The sequence below is a fragment of the Zonotrichia albicollis genome, chromosome 10 (genome assembly GCF_047830755.1).
Source record: "Zonotrichia albicollis isolate bZonAlb1 chromosome 10, bZonAlb1.hap1, whole genome shotgun sequence".
In the NCBI taxonomy this organism is placed as follows: Eukaryota; Metazoa; Chordata; class Aves; order Passeriformes; family Passerellidae; genus Zonotrichia; species Zonotrichia albicollis.
In genome coordinates, this window is record NC_133828.1 from 11,642,842 (window position 1) to 11,659,372 (window position 16,531).

Genomic DNA, 16,531 nt, shown 5'->3' on the forward strand with positions numbered 1-16,531 from the left:
GCTGACACTTTGGCTTGGAAAGCACAACTTGTGCCCAGCCTTGGAAATACCAATTGTTCTTTAAAAAGTCAAATCTATTTTTCCCAGTGACCTTGCTTTGACCTTGTTATCAGCCTTGCCATGAATAGTGTGATCCCTAATTAGTGCATCTGTCAGCTGTCCAGGCCCACGTGGTGGGACAGGAGCATTGCTGGCAGATTGGAAACCAGCTGAAAGCACCAAGAATGATAAATGAGAAATGTCAGGATTTGGGCACTGGCATCACATCTGGGTTTAACATTGGTAAAGATCTGAAGGAAGGGTTCAAGGACATCCTAATGAAACTCCCATATCACCCACTTACTCCAGCCTTGGGATTCAGCAGGTTTGTGTAGACTGGGAGTGGGGCCCCCAAAAATAAGGCTTTGTTGTGCTCACACAGTTATGGGTGGGGCCTTATTCATTAAAACCCCAAGTTAGTGGCTTCATTGCATACTCTGAAGATCTGTGCATTGCTGAGCAGGAACAGAGTGGGGGTGGCTCTATTGCTGTACCAGGGAGAGACTAAGCTGGGGTTCTTGGTGCCTGCCAGGAGCTCCCAGCAGCTGCTGCCTTTCACTGCTCATTTTGTGCCCACAAGTCTTTGCAGAGTAACTTCTGATCCTGATCCAGGGCTGCATGTTGATGGGATCACAGGAGTCTGTGACCACTGGAAAAGGGGCAGTGTGGAGCCTGCAAGCAGCCCTGTGGTAAGGTAAGAGTGTGTGTGTGGGAGCCTCACAAATCCAGCCCTCAGTGCTGGGTGTGGTGGGAAATGATTCATGCACCTGTAGGTTTGCTAGGATCACATGTGGCTGAAGGTGACCTTGGGAGCAAAGGAGTAGGGTGAAAGACTGGCTGGGAACAGGGCACCATGGCTTTAAACCCAAAAGTTGCATTTCCTTGCCTTTTCCTAAATCTGCTCCAGCAGAGCATTGTTGACATAAGAGGAAAAACCCCAACTTCTGCAAATCCTCTCCCAAATGTTTCAGCTTGTCATGCCTCTAATTCATTTGCAGGAAGCTTGGACTTAGGCTAAAATAAAATTTATTTTTGTGCTTATCTGCTCTGCTATCAGAGTATCTCCAAGCTCTGCTTGGTCTGGGGGCTTGTTCCTGCAAACAAGGCTGCCTTGCAGGAACAAGGAGTTAATATCCAAGAACTGTGAGCCAAAAATCAGCTGCTCAGTTCTCCTTGACCTCTTTGGAGCAGGCCCTGTGTGAGATAATCCTTGTATTGATGACAGTGACAAACCATTTGAGGGAAAAGTGCTTCCAGGAGGGGCTGCTTTGCAAATACATTTTAATAGGGGGGAAGAAATCACCAATAAATAGTGGAAATGTGTTTGGTGCCAGAGTGGTACTGTAGTGGTGCCATATCACCTGCAGTTTCATGAGGACTATAAATAGTGCTACCCATTTTAGTTTTTGGACTGTTCTGAATGTTTTTTAAAAATGCTGGGTGAGCATCTCTCTCAAAACCATGTCTTGTGCCTGAATTTGGGCACCCAGGAAATGTGTTGGAATTTGCATTTCCAGGCTCCTGCCATGCCATTGGAAGGAACTAGGAGCAATTCCCAGGAAGTGTGTGCAGCCTCTCCTGGGCTGCTCAACCAAAGCCTTTTTAAACCTTTTCTCAAGTGGTGTTTCGGTTTGTCTTACACCACTGCAGCATCATCCAGTGCTGTGCACTGTGTTGCCTAATCCTGGCAAATCCTCAGGCAGCTGCTGCTCCACCTGTGAGGGAGTCAGGCCTTTAAATTGGTTATAGACTTTTAAATGTTACCTTCCTTGGTGTGCTGCAAGGGCATGTGATATTAGAATCATAGAATTGGTGAGGTTGGAAAAGACCTCAAAATCCAAGCATCTATGCAGCCACCACTGTGTTCACCTCAGAACCACATCCCAGAGAGAGAGACTGGCACTGACTTCAGGGGGGTAAATTAAAGGAGATCAAGCCTGCACTATCAGGTTTGATCCCCTTGTATTTCACAGCCAAGGCAGGAGTGTTCATGAGCAGACTGCTGCCTTTTGTGCTGCTGCTGTGTGGAGCTGTCATTTTGGCCAAGAAACCAGTGAAATTTGAGCTATAAATGTGGCCATTTTTCTCATTCCCCCACTGTGTTAGGGCTGGAGAGAGCCCCAGCAGCCCCTGAGTGACCCTGTGCAGCAGCTCCTCCACAGCACTTGGCTCTGTTGATGGATCCCTGCCTTGCTGCTGCTTGTGGCACTCTCAGCAGCCAGCCCTGGCACGTTGGATAGGTAAGGACATGTTTCCTCATGATGCAAGAATGTTTCCAGCATCTGGCAGATCATTCCCTCATGGGCTTTATTCTGTCTTGCATCACTTGCCTCACTTTTCATTTCTCATAGAGGTAACTGGGCACTCTTGGGAAGCACAAATGCTGCTGAAATAAAAACTCCTCTATTTGAAAAAGCATCCCAGGGAAAGGTCTGCTGGTGAGTTCTGCCTTTGTGGGGTGATTCTTCCTGCCCTGGAGGCTGCAGCCCCTGCAGAGTGATGAGAGCTGCAGTACAGGGGATGAATCATGGCTCTAATCATTTGCATTGGATAAAAATCAGATTTCAGAGCTCCCCTGAGAGCTTTCTCAGCTCTGTGGGCACAGAAACAGATGCTGCTTTTCTTCTCAGTGATCTGAAGCACCCCTCAGTGGGTTTGCCCTTCAGCCCAGAAGAGCCCTGGTTGTTCAACCAGAGGAATAAACCAGCTGAGGATGTATTAGGAGAGGGAAGAATTTGGCCTTTCCCTCCTTTCCCCCTCTGGCTATTTGCACATTGGCACACTGGGACATGTTCCTGCTCTGGTCACTTTGTCCCCAGCCTCTTGTGCCATCTGCAGGAATTAAGTACAGGAATTAAAAAGCAGAAGATTATAATGGTTTAATAAAGTCCTCATCCTGTCTTCTGGAATGGGAATGCTGTGGTGTTTGGGGAGATGAATCCAGGTGCTCTGAGAGCCAACTGACATTGAGTTATTCTGATTTTACAGTGATGATCTTGAACAAATGATCCTTTGGGTACTTCCCAAGGGGAATATTTGTTGACTCAGTTCACAAAGGAAGTAAGGATGTGCATTTGCTTGGGAAAATTATTATCCAAATCATAGTGCTCTTTTGAAACAGTTGTTTGACTGAATACCAAAAAGAAGCAATCAGACACTTGCCTTAGAAGACCTTGGCAAGGCAGTGAATGGTGAAATTATAAATTTCTTCTCTCTTACCCCCTCAGAGCAGAATTATCTATATTTGGATTTCTTTTTTCAGCCCCAGAGAGGAAGTGAATGAAGTTTGCAAATCCTGTTTGGACCAAATGCAGTGAATCCAGCTGTGCTTCCTATGTGGAGCTGAACTAAAAGAGTGTCCCAAGGAGCAGTGCTTGTTCTCAAACTCCCAGACCCTAATGGGATCCCTCTCCCTCCTAAGGATATTTGGTAGAGAAATCAAAAGGGAATGTAGAGCTGGAAGGTTAGACATTTAGGTTTCTTCCCATTGCTATTAAAACCATATCAGGGAAGCCTTTTAGGTTAATTTTAGCTCCAGCTTCACTCCCATTGCTGGAATGTCCAGTCTATTTAGGCTGGAGGTATGTGGGGCAGGGACTGTTCTGGGTCTGTTGCCATTCCACCTTTGCAGTGCTTCCTCACCAATCCAGAGAAGATGTTTCCCTTCACCAAGTACCACATTCTCCCTCTCAGTGCTTTCAGCAGTCCTTGGATCAAAACTCCTCTGCTGCCACCTCCACTCTGGTCCCTAGGTGGAGTTTGGCAAGGACTCCCTCAAGATGGTTTTCATTTTTGAGGCCTGAAGTTAGTTTGTGGCTGAAAGAAATGCCATGCACAGGAATGTTTTTGGATGTCTTGTGGAATATGCAGAGAACAGTGAGATGTGGATATGTGATTTTGTGGATATGCTGAGAACATTGTTTGCCAAGTGCTTCAAGGATGGTCCCAGTGTTAGCAGACACCCAAGGGGGACCAGAGCTCTTCCAGCTGAGCAGAGCCCATCAGACAAATCCACATTTCAGATTTATGCTGCTCCTGTTGTGCAATGAGCAGTTCCCTGTGCTGTCATTGCTTTCCACTGTACCTGTCTCTTCTCTTTCCTCTCATCTTTGGCTGTTCTTTTTAGGTACCACTAGCTTGGGAAATTCAATGATTAGTTGAATAATGAGTATTTAAGCCACACTAATGCTCTGAAATCTTGTAAAATCTGACCCATTCTCAGGGGACTTGGTGTGTTTCATGGAAACCAGCCAGTGAGAGCCCCAGCACTCGGTTTCCTGGAGGAAAGGGAGGATGCAGGAAGCCAAGCAGTTGGATCAGTCCCTGAGATGCAGGCTGTGGCTGGGGATGCTTTCTCCCCAGGCATTCCCTGTGAACTCAGGGAAGTCAGACTGGCCTGGCAAGTGGCCTAACTCTGCTGCTGCTGATGACACCTCTCCAGCAGAAGCGGTGTGTGGGCAGACAGGGAGTTTCATCATGGGGAGGAGGAGGAGGAGGCATGCATCACCTTTTGTTTAAGCAGAAGCATCTTTTTGGAATGCTATCCATTTTATCTGGGAGGGCTTGGACAGGGAGCATCCAGGAGAGGCTGGATATTGTAATTAACACAAGTGGAGGCAGGCTGCTGCATCTGCCCGCCCGCCCGGAGAGGAAGAACCTGTTGAATTTGCTAGGAGCTATTGCTGTGAGGACAAGAGCCACAGTTCCTGGGAATACAGCAGCCACAAGTGGATGGAGTAGCTGCTTCAGAGCTATGCTGTGGGGAAGAGGCAGAGGCCTGGATTTTGGACACTGGGTGCCCTTTTGGGTTAGAGCCTCCACTTTTGCCTCCTAAGCGTGGGGAGGAGGAACCCCCAGCCCCCTCGCTCTCGGTCGGGTGAGCCAAGCATGGCTGCGCTCTCCCAGCACCTCAGGATCCTGCTCTGGAAGAACTGGCTCAGTGTCAAGAGGCAGCTGGTGAGTGTGGGAACAGAAGAGTGCAGGAGGGAGAGCCTGCAAACACCAGGAGCTGAGGAGCAGGGGGGCACTGCAGAGAGGGAGCTTGGGCTGGTAGAATGGGAGAGCGGTGGTAGAAGCAGAAGGAAGGAAGGGAATGGCACAGAAGTGAAGATGGGTCTTGTGTGAAGTCAGGAAGTGAAGCTGGATCTTATGTGAAGTCAGGAGTCCAGACTGAGTACCATGGATGCCTCTCTTGTTCCTTCAGGACAATGTCTGTGCAAACAAAACCACGTACAGACTCGTGGGCTGACCTGAGTTAGGGCTGTGGTTCTGTACCTGTTGCCATGTGAGTGACCCTGTGCCTGCTGCACAGCCTCTGAGGAGCCCCTGGGATCTGGGGGTGATGGGGCTGCCCTTCCACAGAGCCATTTGTAAAGGATGGATAACAAAAAAGTAGCTCAGATGATACTTTTGTTATCCAAGAGGGATGCAGGTAGGACAGGTTTCTAGTGCAGTCCAGTGTGCTGCAAATCAAACAGCCCAATAATCTTTGTGTCTGAAAGATAAACCATTGCCAGCAATGTCCAGAGGGGGATCTGAGCTGCAGCAGCATCAGGGAGCAAACATTCCTGTGGGAGGCATTGCATGACCAGGCAGGGTAGTGTTGTCCCAGTCCAGTTTTGGTGTGTGGTATTTTCAGCAGAAGCCTGGGCAGTTCAGGGAGCTGCACTATAACCTGTGCTCCAGAAACCCAAGCGTGGTGGGGTTTGAACTTGCCCTGGTGGAATGGAAACCTTGGCAGGCACAGGAAGTGCTGGCCAAAGAGAAATGTCCATGGAGGGTGTGATGTGAGGGCGAAGTGAAAGGCCTTGTATGACTGTGTGCAAGGTCTGTTCCAGCTCACCCTGCCCTATCTCCTGGTTGTGGAGCCTGATTCAGAGAGGTGCTGGGTGCCTCTGACTCCTGTGGCAATGCTGTGTGCCTCAGAGCCTTCTTCACTGCTGCACAATACACTTTTCCTGAGATGCAGAAGAATCCCCATAAATTATCTCTAATTTCTCGAGAGAAATTGTAACAGCCTCGTTAAAAGCAGAAGGCTTGGGTCTCTTTTAGAGTAAATGCCACCTAAACCCTACCTGTGCTTCTGACCATAGTCTGGCTTGCTGCAATTCTGGTTTCCTGGGGAGTTGAAATATCAACTCTGTAGAACTGAAATGTCAATTAAAATAAAATCTGGCCACTGCTGACTGTTTTATGGCAGGCGTGCCTTGCAACCCTCCTTAATTTCCCTCTCTTGCTCCAAATTAGGGAGCTTGCTCAGGCTGAGGAGGGTGTGAGGAGGTAAACTCAGATCTTTTAGGGAGCAAAGTTGGGCCTGAGTGCCAAAGGGAGCTGGAGATATTGGTGCCTCTTGTGTCTTGCACTTCATTATTTCAACAGAGGCAGGAAGGGGAGAGAAAATGTGCACTCAACCACAGATCCTAAGTAAGCTCTGAGAGATTAAATCAACTTTTAGCAGTGAAATAATCCAGCAACTAAGAAATTATGCAATCTACATCACAGTTGTTAATGTCCCAAAAGCCAGATTGAGGCTGGTTGTGGTTCCATTGGAGTCAACCTGTTCCACCTGCAGTTTGGCCAGGGTGGTTGTCTTGTTTTTGTTTATTAGAAATGCCTGGGACAGTGGGAATGCTGTGGTGTTGCAACTGATGTGCCCAGCTACTATTAAATCCAATTAAGTCACAGGACAGAGATACTGAGAGAAGACATGTCTGGAAAGTGGGGAGTGTAAGCTCAAAATGGGGAGGGACAATGATTTTCCTGAGTAGGAGCAATCAGTATTCATTTATTGTCCCAGGAATGTGACAGATGTCCAGCCCTCCCTTTAGGCAGCTTCTGACTAATATCAGTTTCTGTGCTGTTACCCCATAATTTTACTTTAGCCTGTGTGGTGCTAAACAAGGAGGACACATTAATAATACCATTTGCATGAGAATTAATCACAGCTCAACTGCATGTTTGGGGACTGATTATAGGGAAAGCATCTGATATAAAAAAATTACTAAAATATGTCAGTGCCAGTGATGGATCTTGTTACAGTTTGGCAGTGTATACATCAAAAGCAGGAAGGGCATTGTCTGTCTGAGCTAAAATGTGGCTGAATGCTAAAATTATAGGAGCACTTCTAAAGGGGTGTGTGGGGAGGTGCCTTGTGGTTTGATGTCTGTCACTTACCTATTTTGGGGCATGAATTTGCTGCTACTTTCAAGCCTGAGTCACCCCATCAGGGACCATAGGGATGGAGTTGCTGTAGAACAACCATCTTTGAGCTGAATTGTTCTCCAGGATTTGTCTGTCTGTCTGTTTGGCTTTATGTTCCAGTGAGTGTTACAGGAAATGAAAACACAGTTATGGGCTTGGAATTACTTTGGAAAAACAGCTTTGGGTAAGATGTACTGATCTTAAAAAAAAAGTAGCAACACAACGATGAAAAATGGGATTATTTTGAAGAAAGACATCTTTGCAGTTGCAAAAATGGGCATGAAGATAGAACAGCAATTTTGTAGCACAGAGGAGTTTCAGTGTAACTACTGATAAAAGGGAAACTCTTAATATAGTAAGCATGGGAGCCAGCTCTCCCCTAGTGCAAAAGCAAGGGATTATTTGAATAATTACAATTTCCTAGCTCACAAAACTCCTAGGCTTGTATTTTAGATTTTGGACATCCTCCCTAGATTGGTTTACTATATTTAATGATTAATTGTAGTGCTTTCTTAATTCTTGTCCATTGAAAGGGGCAACCCTGATGTCAGAGGCAAGAGTGCTATACATGTTCATGTACATTAGGGCAATATTACATTATTTCTCTTCCACTTTAAGTTAGATATATGGAAGAAAGTCTTCCCTGTGAGGGTGGGGAGGCCCTGGCACAGAGAAGCTGTGGCTGCCCCTGGATCCCTGGCAGTGCCCAGTGCCAGGTTGGATGGGTTTGGGGCACCCTGGGATAGTGGAAGGTGTCCCTGCCCATGGCAGAGTGGGACTGTATCAGCTTTAAGGTTCCTTTAACCAAAACCATTTTGGGAATCATCTCAGCTCATGTGTATGGGCTGCTACAGTCTGGAGATGGAAAGGTGCCAGGGATTTGGGCTGCTGGGGTCAGAAGTTCTTATAAGGGATTTGTTCTTGAAGATGTGTGTTCTGTAGGCAGGTTGCACAACTCCATAAACCCCTTCCTCTGCCGTGCTTGAGCTCCACATCTTGTGAATGACCACTGCGCAAATCCTTCCTTCCTGCTCTACCATGAGGATCCACTGCTTGTGAAAAACAGCTACATTTTTTTGGGAAAACTGCTGTAGGCTTGTCAAACACTTTTCTTTTGGGGTGTAGGTCAATCGAAGTCCTATTTATCCATCATTTCACTGAAAGTGAAACCAAGCTTTGACACTGCAGCTGCTTTATCTTCTGTTGGTGCTTCCCAGCATGCCTTTACTGTGACATAGCAGAGTCTCAAAGCTGGGTAAACACAGTCCCCCATAATTACCAGCCAAACTGAAACCTTGTGCTGCTCTCAGCCTTGTTATTTGCTCTTAAAATCTCTGCTAGTTTTTCTTCCTGAATAGATAATGCTTGGATTTTAATTGTATGCATGCCAGGACAGGTGTGATTTACAATGCACCTCATAACTCACTTAGGGCCCTGCTTGTACATTCCAGACAGGCTCTGGGTGACATCAATGCCACAAATGTAACCGATTTATTTTCATTGCTCTTTTATAGGTATGGTCGTTTGTTTTAATTTCCTGGCCTGTGGTTGTTTTCATAATCTTGGCCATTATCCGTCTCAAATTCCCTCCAGAGCCACAGCAAAACTGTAAGTAACTGGTTTGTTTTTATGTCTGTGGGGTTTAGCTCTCATTTCAGTGACTGATGTGTTCATTTGATGTGTTTTGTTACTTTTACAAATTCGGCTCTGTGTAGTTTCCAGTGGAGATTTCCTGGGATGCATCATGCTGTAAATAAAATGTGTGTGCTCCTCTGAGGTTGTTTTTGCTCATGGTTGTTTTTTTTTTTTCCAAATTAGCTTTATAATTAGAAAACAACCTTAAAGAACTGTCTCATCAAGATTTATTTGGATACTGCAATATAAATTTCCAGGATAAACTGAGGGAGAAGAGGGCAGCTGGGGGGAGAGCTTACTCAGTAAAATGAGTGAGGGCAGAGGCTGCAAGTGTGATTATGCAGGTGAGGTGGCAAACATGAAAGGTTTTACCTTGTGTATGCCACAGGCAAAATGTGCACATTAAAGTATCTCACTGCTAAGGCTCAGCTGAGGAGTGATAGCTTGCTTGGCTCCTGGGACCTGATGGTGCATGTGAGCCCTTGTAATAAAGACAGCAGCTCCTAGGGTGGCTCAGGAGTTGTTGGGGGTCAAATGGGTTTGCACAAGCTGGTTCTGCTTGCAAGCCTCTCTCCTTGGATCAAGAAGTGTCCATTTCAGAGCAGGGATGCTCTTGGGTCTGCTCTAAAGCATTTCTGCTGAGCAGTGAGTCCTTACCACCATCAGAGGCATGGCCCAGCCCTGGGCACAATTGTTCATGAAGTTATGGAGAAAGGAGTTCATCCAGTTGGGAGTTTTTTTTATCTTTCACAGTGTTAGTTTTGAGTTGAATCAAATGATAAAGCCACAGAATGGTTTGGCTTAGAAGGAGCCTTAAAGATTTTCAGCACCTGGTTGATGGCAGAGACACCACCATGGGTGACCCACATGGGGCTGCAGGAGCAAAGCCCTGGCATGGGCAGGGGTGGGGGTTTGTATTTGGGGCAGGAGGAGAGCAGCCAGTGCCTGGCAGCAGGGGACACAAGCATTTGTCTCCCAGTGTTTGTAGCTGTCCCCTGTGTGAGATGTGGCTGGGAGGGATCTGCCTCTGAACACTGGGATGTTCACCCTGGTGTGATTCTCTGGTCAGAAACTCCTCTTCCTGTGTGAGGTGTGAGACAGGAGCACAGTGCGACAAGTATCAGACATGCAATTAGGATTGTCCTTGTAGCAGAGAGTCCTTGTTACAGCCTAATCCCACTGAAGCATTGTGCGCCTCCTTCCACAGGCAGGGATGCAGGCAACTTCTTCCTCAAAGTATTCTTTAATGGGAAAGGACATTCTTGAAATGTTGGGATAAATTTTGAACCCCAAGCCCATCTGCTGTCAGCAAAAGACCTCTTTAGGCCTGTTATATATTCCAAGTTCTCCCAAATTCCCTGGAACAAGTTGGAGCAGGCAAGACAGGACACGTTGTGCTTTGTGAAAACCCTGGATTTTGCCAAGTGTGGAAATGGCAGACCTCCCACACTGCCCCACCAGTTGTACTTCCTGTCCCCAATAAATCAGATAAGTTGGATGTCAAGGGAGCAATCTGGATGGGGAAATATTTATTCTTTTATTTGACATGGTTATTAGCTTGAACCTGTATTTATTTGCAGCATTTTTACTCTGGATGATCACATCTCTGCCTTAATGAATTAACAGCAATAATATCATGAACTGTAAGTAGCACCAGCAGTTGTGCTTTGCAGGAAAGGGGAAAGTTGGGCAGTGTCTTTGGATGAGTTCCCTTTCCTTGTGCCAATTAATTTTATTTCTGTATAAGTCTCAGTAAGTGTGTGAGTGGGCGTCTGTCTCTCTCAGAAGTAGATGATAGGAACTCTCAATTGCAAGAGAGGTTTTTTGCTGGAAAATAATGGTTTTGGTGTGTTCTTGTGATCCAGATGTTCAGAGACCATCTAAGAATCCTGAGGGAATAACAAGGATGCTAACCAGAGCATCACACAGCCAGTTTCTGCTGCTCTTATACTTAAATAGGAACAGTTGCTTGACAATTATTCTTTTTTTTTTTTTTTGACAACTGGAAAAAATGTATCAAACTTTTTGCTTGAAAAGCAAAAGATAAATCACTTGGGAACTTTGCTTTTTGATAGAAAAGCAGGCGGGGGTGGACACATCTAGGAAAACTATTACAGGAGGGGATTTTATTCATTTTATTCATAAAATTCACCTTATGCTGAGTTCCAGTGCCTGCCTTAAGACAGAATTGTTAAGTAGTGACAAGAAATTGTTTCCAGTTCTGCTGTCAAGAGATTATTGCAGGTAGACAAAAGTCAGGAAGCACAGAATCAATGGCACAGAGATGGAATAAGCTACTCAGATGCTGAGCTTTGGAGCCTTAGAGATAACCCCACAGAAAATCCCACTCTGTAACCTTATCTTTTGTATTCAGGGCCACAGAAATATCATGAAATCTATTAATTTTTTTTCAATTAAAGCAGCTCAAATTGAAGACAGTAATTTCTTCTGAAGGGCAGCTAATACACATTGAATAGATGGAGGATGGTGTAGAGAAATTACCTGGCAAATATCAGTCAAGGGTGAACAAATGGCAAGGGTTTCCTGCAGGAGCAAGTTGCTTGTGCTGAATTATATTGTGTAGCACTTAATGCAAAGGGAGCTTGTGCCAGGCTGAGCTTCAGAGGGAAATGACATGCCAAATAAATGTCACCACTCCAGAGCTGCTCAGAGGAGAACTAAGAACTGAGGGAAGCAAGGAGCTGAGGTCTGATAAATAATTTTCTTCACAACTAAAGAATCTTGTATCTAGGAGGTAAAAAACCCTATCTCTCTTCTTTATTTAGGGATTCTGTTTGATGATGTGTTTCCAGGTCAGCAGAGATTGTTGTCAGGAGAAATGAAAAAGAGATTTCACTGTCTGCCTACCCAGTTTCTGTGATGATCCCAGAGTCTTACAAACAAAATCCCCATCCAACTTACTATTCACATTGCAGTTGTGACTTCTGATCCTTTTATTCCAGCCTTTGTCTTTGCTAGGACACATTGGGATGTGTATGTGTGGAATAGGAAACTCTGGGCTGGAAGCCTGCAGGTGAAAGCCACCGGGTTTGATGGTATCTCCCAGCCTTTTGTGCCTGTGTCACCTGTTTTCTAGAGCAGGGACACAAATCCATCGCTTTGCATCCTCCAGGTTTTAGCAAGGTATGGGAATTGTGTGCGAGATACAATCGGCCCCTCAGGGCTCAGCCCACTCAGTCTGCAGAGGAGCCCAATTACGCTGCTTGCTTTAACGAGCTGTCACGCCCTGTCACACCCTTCCCCCCCGATTCCTTCCTTTCCTGCTGGCCTCCTCTCCCTGCTGTGAGTGAATCTCGTCAGAATTCCCGGTAGGAGCTCTCCTGGGTGTGGTTACAGAACCCTGAGCTGTGGGGAGGATGTGGGACAAACCTCAGACCCTGTTAGACCCCGGGTCTGCTCCTGTGGTGCTGTCAAACCCATGCCTCATTCACAGACAGTCCTTTTCATGAAAAGCAGCTGTGCTCTCCGGTCTGCTCTTAAACCCACCAAATTCTGTCAGGGAATTCCTTGGCAGAGCTTTTCCCAGTGAAGCACTTTCTACCCTTTACCTCTGCCCAGAATTTCCCCCCAAGATTTCCCCAGTGTTGTGGAGATGCCTGCAAGGATGCATTGCATTCACTCAGAGATGTTTGTCAGAGGCTCAGCAGCAGAGTCCTCCATGAGGCTGCTCTTAGCAGCCAGTATTCTGGGGGAATATCATCAGAATTCATCAGTAGTCTGCTGGTCAGTAGCAGCACAACTGTTTGAGTCTAGCTTAGAGCCAGAGCTGTGTAGGAACAGACTCTGCTCTCAGTCTTGGCTTCAGTGCTCCTGGAAGAAGGAAGGCCCAGGATAGGCTCTACCTCTGAGCTGCATCCCATTCCCATTCCCATTGGACCTTTGAACGGGTCCAAAACTGGCAGGAAAAATCAGAACTCTGACACCTTAGAAGGTATCTCACCTGGAGGTGAGAAAACTCAGAAAATATGCTGTACTTTACAGGAATTTGCCTCTTAGTTGGAGGCACCTGTATTCATCTCTTTTCCCAGTAATGTGGAAAAATTAATAGGTTCCCATGCTAATTACAGGGAGCTGGGATGATGGCTCAGCTGCACAGGCCACTCCATTCATTTGGATAAGTCATGGATATTTATGCAAGTCATAATCCACCCCCGGGGCTCAGCCTGTTCTGCACACAGCAGACTGCAGGCTCTCCTTCACCACTTGCCTGTGGTGGAGCAGCCCCATCCTTGTGTTCCTTTACACTGCTTCATTTTCCTCCCCTTCTTTTCTGTCAGTCTTTCCTCCCCTTTTCTGCACATCAGATTTTTGTATCTGATGGAGTCTGCAGTGATGAGGGAAATACCTCAGCAAGTCTCTGGCTTTGGTGTGAATGTTCTGTTTCATTCTGTTGTGCTAGGGAGCAGACTGCCATGTAACCCTCTGTTTCATTAAACCAGAGTTGAAGGGGGTATGGATTATATTAATTAACCCCACATTTGCTGGAATAGACACATCCACTGATCTCCTTGCATGTAGAAGCAGTGCCCAGCCACACAGTTCCTTGTCTTCCCTTGGCTTGGAGATCAACTTCTTGTCATAAATCTCCACACTTCCCTTTCTTCCCACAGACTCTTCTGCCTTCTGGGGTGTGACTGAAGGATGTTCAGGGTTGGAGCTGGGAACTCCTGACTTCCCACTGTGATTTTTCCTTCCTCATTGAGCAGGGCCTTGGGGTGATCATTTAATTCTAATTGACTTCCTGAAACGTCTCAGTCCAGGCTCTGGGATCTAAAAGGGCACAGGTATTTTTCCAGAAGTGCTGAGCAGCTTGACTTAGACTGGAATTAGCAGTTGTTGGTGCTGTGTTTCTGGAAAGGAGGTCACTTTTGCTTAAAGAATCTAAACCTGGGCTCTGGAGACACTCAGCATTAAAAGATGTTGGTTGGTTAAACACAGTTTCTGTGCAGGTGTTTTTGCAAAAGTCTAGATATGGATTTAAGTTTTTAGGTTCCAGTTTCTTGCTGGGAAATGTCCTGACTCTCATCTTAGGTCCTGTTTGGGTAGGACTCATAGAGACAAGGTCATCTTAGCTGTGTTACAAGACCAGGTTAGCCTTGTCTGCATTAAATATTGCTTTCAAAGAGCCCTCTAGGAAAAGGGCTTGTGTGCAGGTACTGCTTTCTCCTGGTGTGTTTGTGCTTCAGGCAGTGGAGCATCCCTTCCTAGCACTGTGGGCCTCCTCATCTCTGCCCTCATCTCTGTCATTTCCCCACCTTGCCCTGAGTTTGCAATACCTCTCTGAAGGGTTCCAGGTTCCACCTCCTCTCCTTTGTTCCTGTCCTTGGTGTGGAGGCTCTTTCTCCTCCCTCTACACCTGCTGGTCTTTGGCTCCTTTGTGATTTTTATGCTCTCTGCTCTTTATGATCAGTCCATGAACCCGATGTGATCAGATTGCAGTGCTGATTTTTAATGTATTAAATAAGGAGGTTGTAATGGTTTAGGGCAAATTTGTTAAAGAATCTGCAAAGGAGGGCCCCTCCAGAAAGCAAAACCCACACGGCCCCTCCCCACAACCGGTTCGGGAAAAAACTCATCGGAGAGAGGTGGAAAGAACCTGTTTATTTGACAGACAAAGCACCCCCCAGCACACAAAATGATCAATACCAGATGACACCGCTTTGAGAAAGATGACAAAATCAGAAAGTCTCTGTCGGGGGTGGTTGCTCTGTTCTCAGTCCCTCCGGCGCTGGGGCAGCTGCTGCAGCCGAACCTTCGGTGTTCCCGGGTGCCAGTCTGGTGCATGTTCGAGATGGTCACAGAAACAGGAGAGGAGAAACAGTCCACAGGAAGTGGAAGGTCTGTGGCTGAGCAAAACCAGCTTGCCCAGTCTTAATAAGCATGGAAGTGGATTGTGTCTGCTCTGGGCTGGTGTTACTGCAGAGCCTGAAGTGCTTGGGGGAAGAATTGGGCAACAAAATGAAATGTTTCTTCCATGGAGGCCACAGAGGGAGGGAGGAGTGTGGCTGTGAGTTGTCTGCTGCTTTGATTGCAGGACATCATGAGAAAACAAGGGTCCTGTGGCTGTAAAGATGAAAAAAAAAATGCAAGGCTTTAAATCTCACCCAGCCACACTGGGTGTCCAGGGGGCTTGGATGGATTTATCTGGGGTCTTGCTGTGCTTCCATTTCAAAAATCGGGAGATGCAAAAGGAGGCTATATGAGGTGGGGATCAGTCTGTTCTGCCATGTCTCAAGTGAAAAGATGAGAGGAAATGACCTTCAATTGTGCCAGGGGAGGGTCAGATTAGATATTAGAAAAAAAAATTGCACTGAAATGTCACAGCAATAGAAGTGCCAGGGCAATTAAATATTCTGTTTTAATAGGTACGGCATAAGCCAACTGGGTATTTGTGTATAAAAAGTGTCCTGCTTAAAAATTAATCCCATCCCATAGATTTGATGATTTGGTTTCGTTTTTGGTGCGAGATTCTAAGTCCTAGCATTAGCATAAAGCTTTGTACAATAAAAAAAATAAAAATAGGCAGCTTAAATTGTTACTGATAAATAGATGGGAACAAAGCTGGAAATGGACAGTTGCATGTGGTTGAAGGGGAACAGGATTTTTGTCATGTCATGAAACAGGCACTTTTGTCTTTTTGGCTGTTGAAAAAAGCAGAAATTAAAATTTAAAGTGATGCTGTGTGACAATGAGAAAGACTAGAGGGGGAGCCAGGAGGTTGTGTGTGCACAAACACAGCCAAATATTTGGCACAGAAAGTTGGGAGGAGGTGACCAGAGCAGGGCATATTCTCACTGGGAGATTTTGTGACTCTTGAGATAAATATGGATCACAGCTGATAAACAGTCTGGGGTCTTTTGCTGCTCTGGGTTAGACCCCACTGCTCAGGGGTGTGTAGGAACACAGCACAGAGTGTTCCCTCCACTACAAAAATCCTGAAAGGTTTAAGCTTTCTTTAGCCAGAAGCTGAAGGGGTTTGGTCCATGTGATCATTTTAGTAGCTGCTGACAAATCTATTTTTATGAATTTGTCTAATTCTTTTGAAATTAATGTCTTACCCTGGCAGTAAGTTCTGCAACATTTTGATATTTGTTACAAAAATGTTTTTTCAGTCCTGTTTGCTGGTTATGTCCTGATCTCACTGTGTTTTGCTGTCCCTGTGTTGTGAGGAGTGACCATTTTTTCACCCTTCTACTCACTGATTCCTAACTTTATTCATTCCTTTATCAAACCACTTTTTGGCCACCTTTTCCCTAGCTGAAAAGTCCCAGTTATGATGTTGCCTTGTATGATTTGGCAATGATTGAATGCATTTCCAATTAAACACAAATACTTCCTAATGAAACCATTGGCTCATTAGTGCCTCCATTTCACCAGAGTTTAGGTTTATATGGATTTTTTATGAACTATGGGAGGAATCTGGAAGGAACTAGAGCATAGGTAGTGTCAAAATGTATGCATTTTGAAGGCAATTGAATTTTTTTCATGCCCAAGTAGTGGTGATACAACCCTAAACTAGATGTGAGTAGAAATAAGAAAAACTCAGCTGGGGGCTGCTGTGATCATGGTGCTGATCTGCTGAATTCCTGGCTGGATCAGCAAATGGCTGGACTCAGCTATAATGCAAATACCACAA

The 16,531-nt window shown here is 45.8% G+C and overlaps 1 protein-coding gene across 2 annotated transcripts in view; it reads left to right on the forward strand.

Annotated features, from left to right (window-relative positions):
• The first annotated feature begins 691 nt into the window (after window positions 1–691).
• The window catches only part of ABCA12 (ATP binding cassette subfamily A member 12), an 87,605-nt gene continuing 71,765 nt past the window's right edge, over window positions 692–16,531 (forward strand). The window contains exons 1-2 of one of the 2 annotated variants that reach the window (XM_074548036.1): window positions 692–733; window positions 8,754–8,847. Coding sequence is in view for 1 of the 2 variants with exons in the window: in XM_074548035.1 (XP_074404136.1) it covers window positions 4,927–4,995; window positions 8,754–8,847 (163 nt within the window). In the remaining variant the exon portion in view is untranslated. Of the gene's footprint in view, window positions 734–2,963; window positions 4,996–8,753; window positions 8,848–16,531 lie in introns of those variants that run through there. The other variant, XM_074548035.1, reaches the window with a different exon arrangement.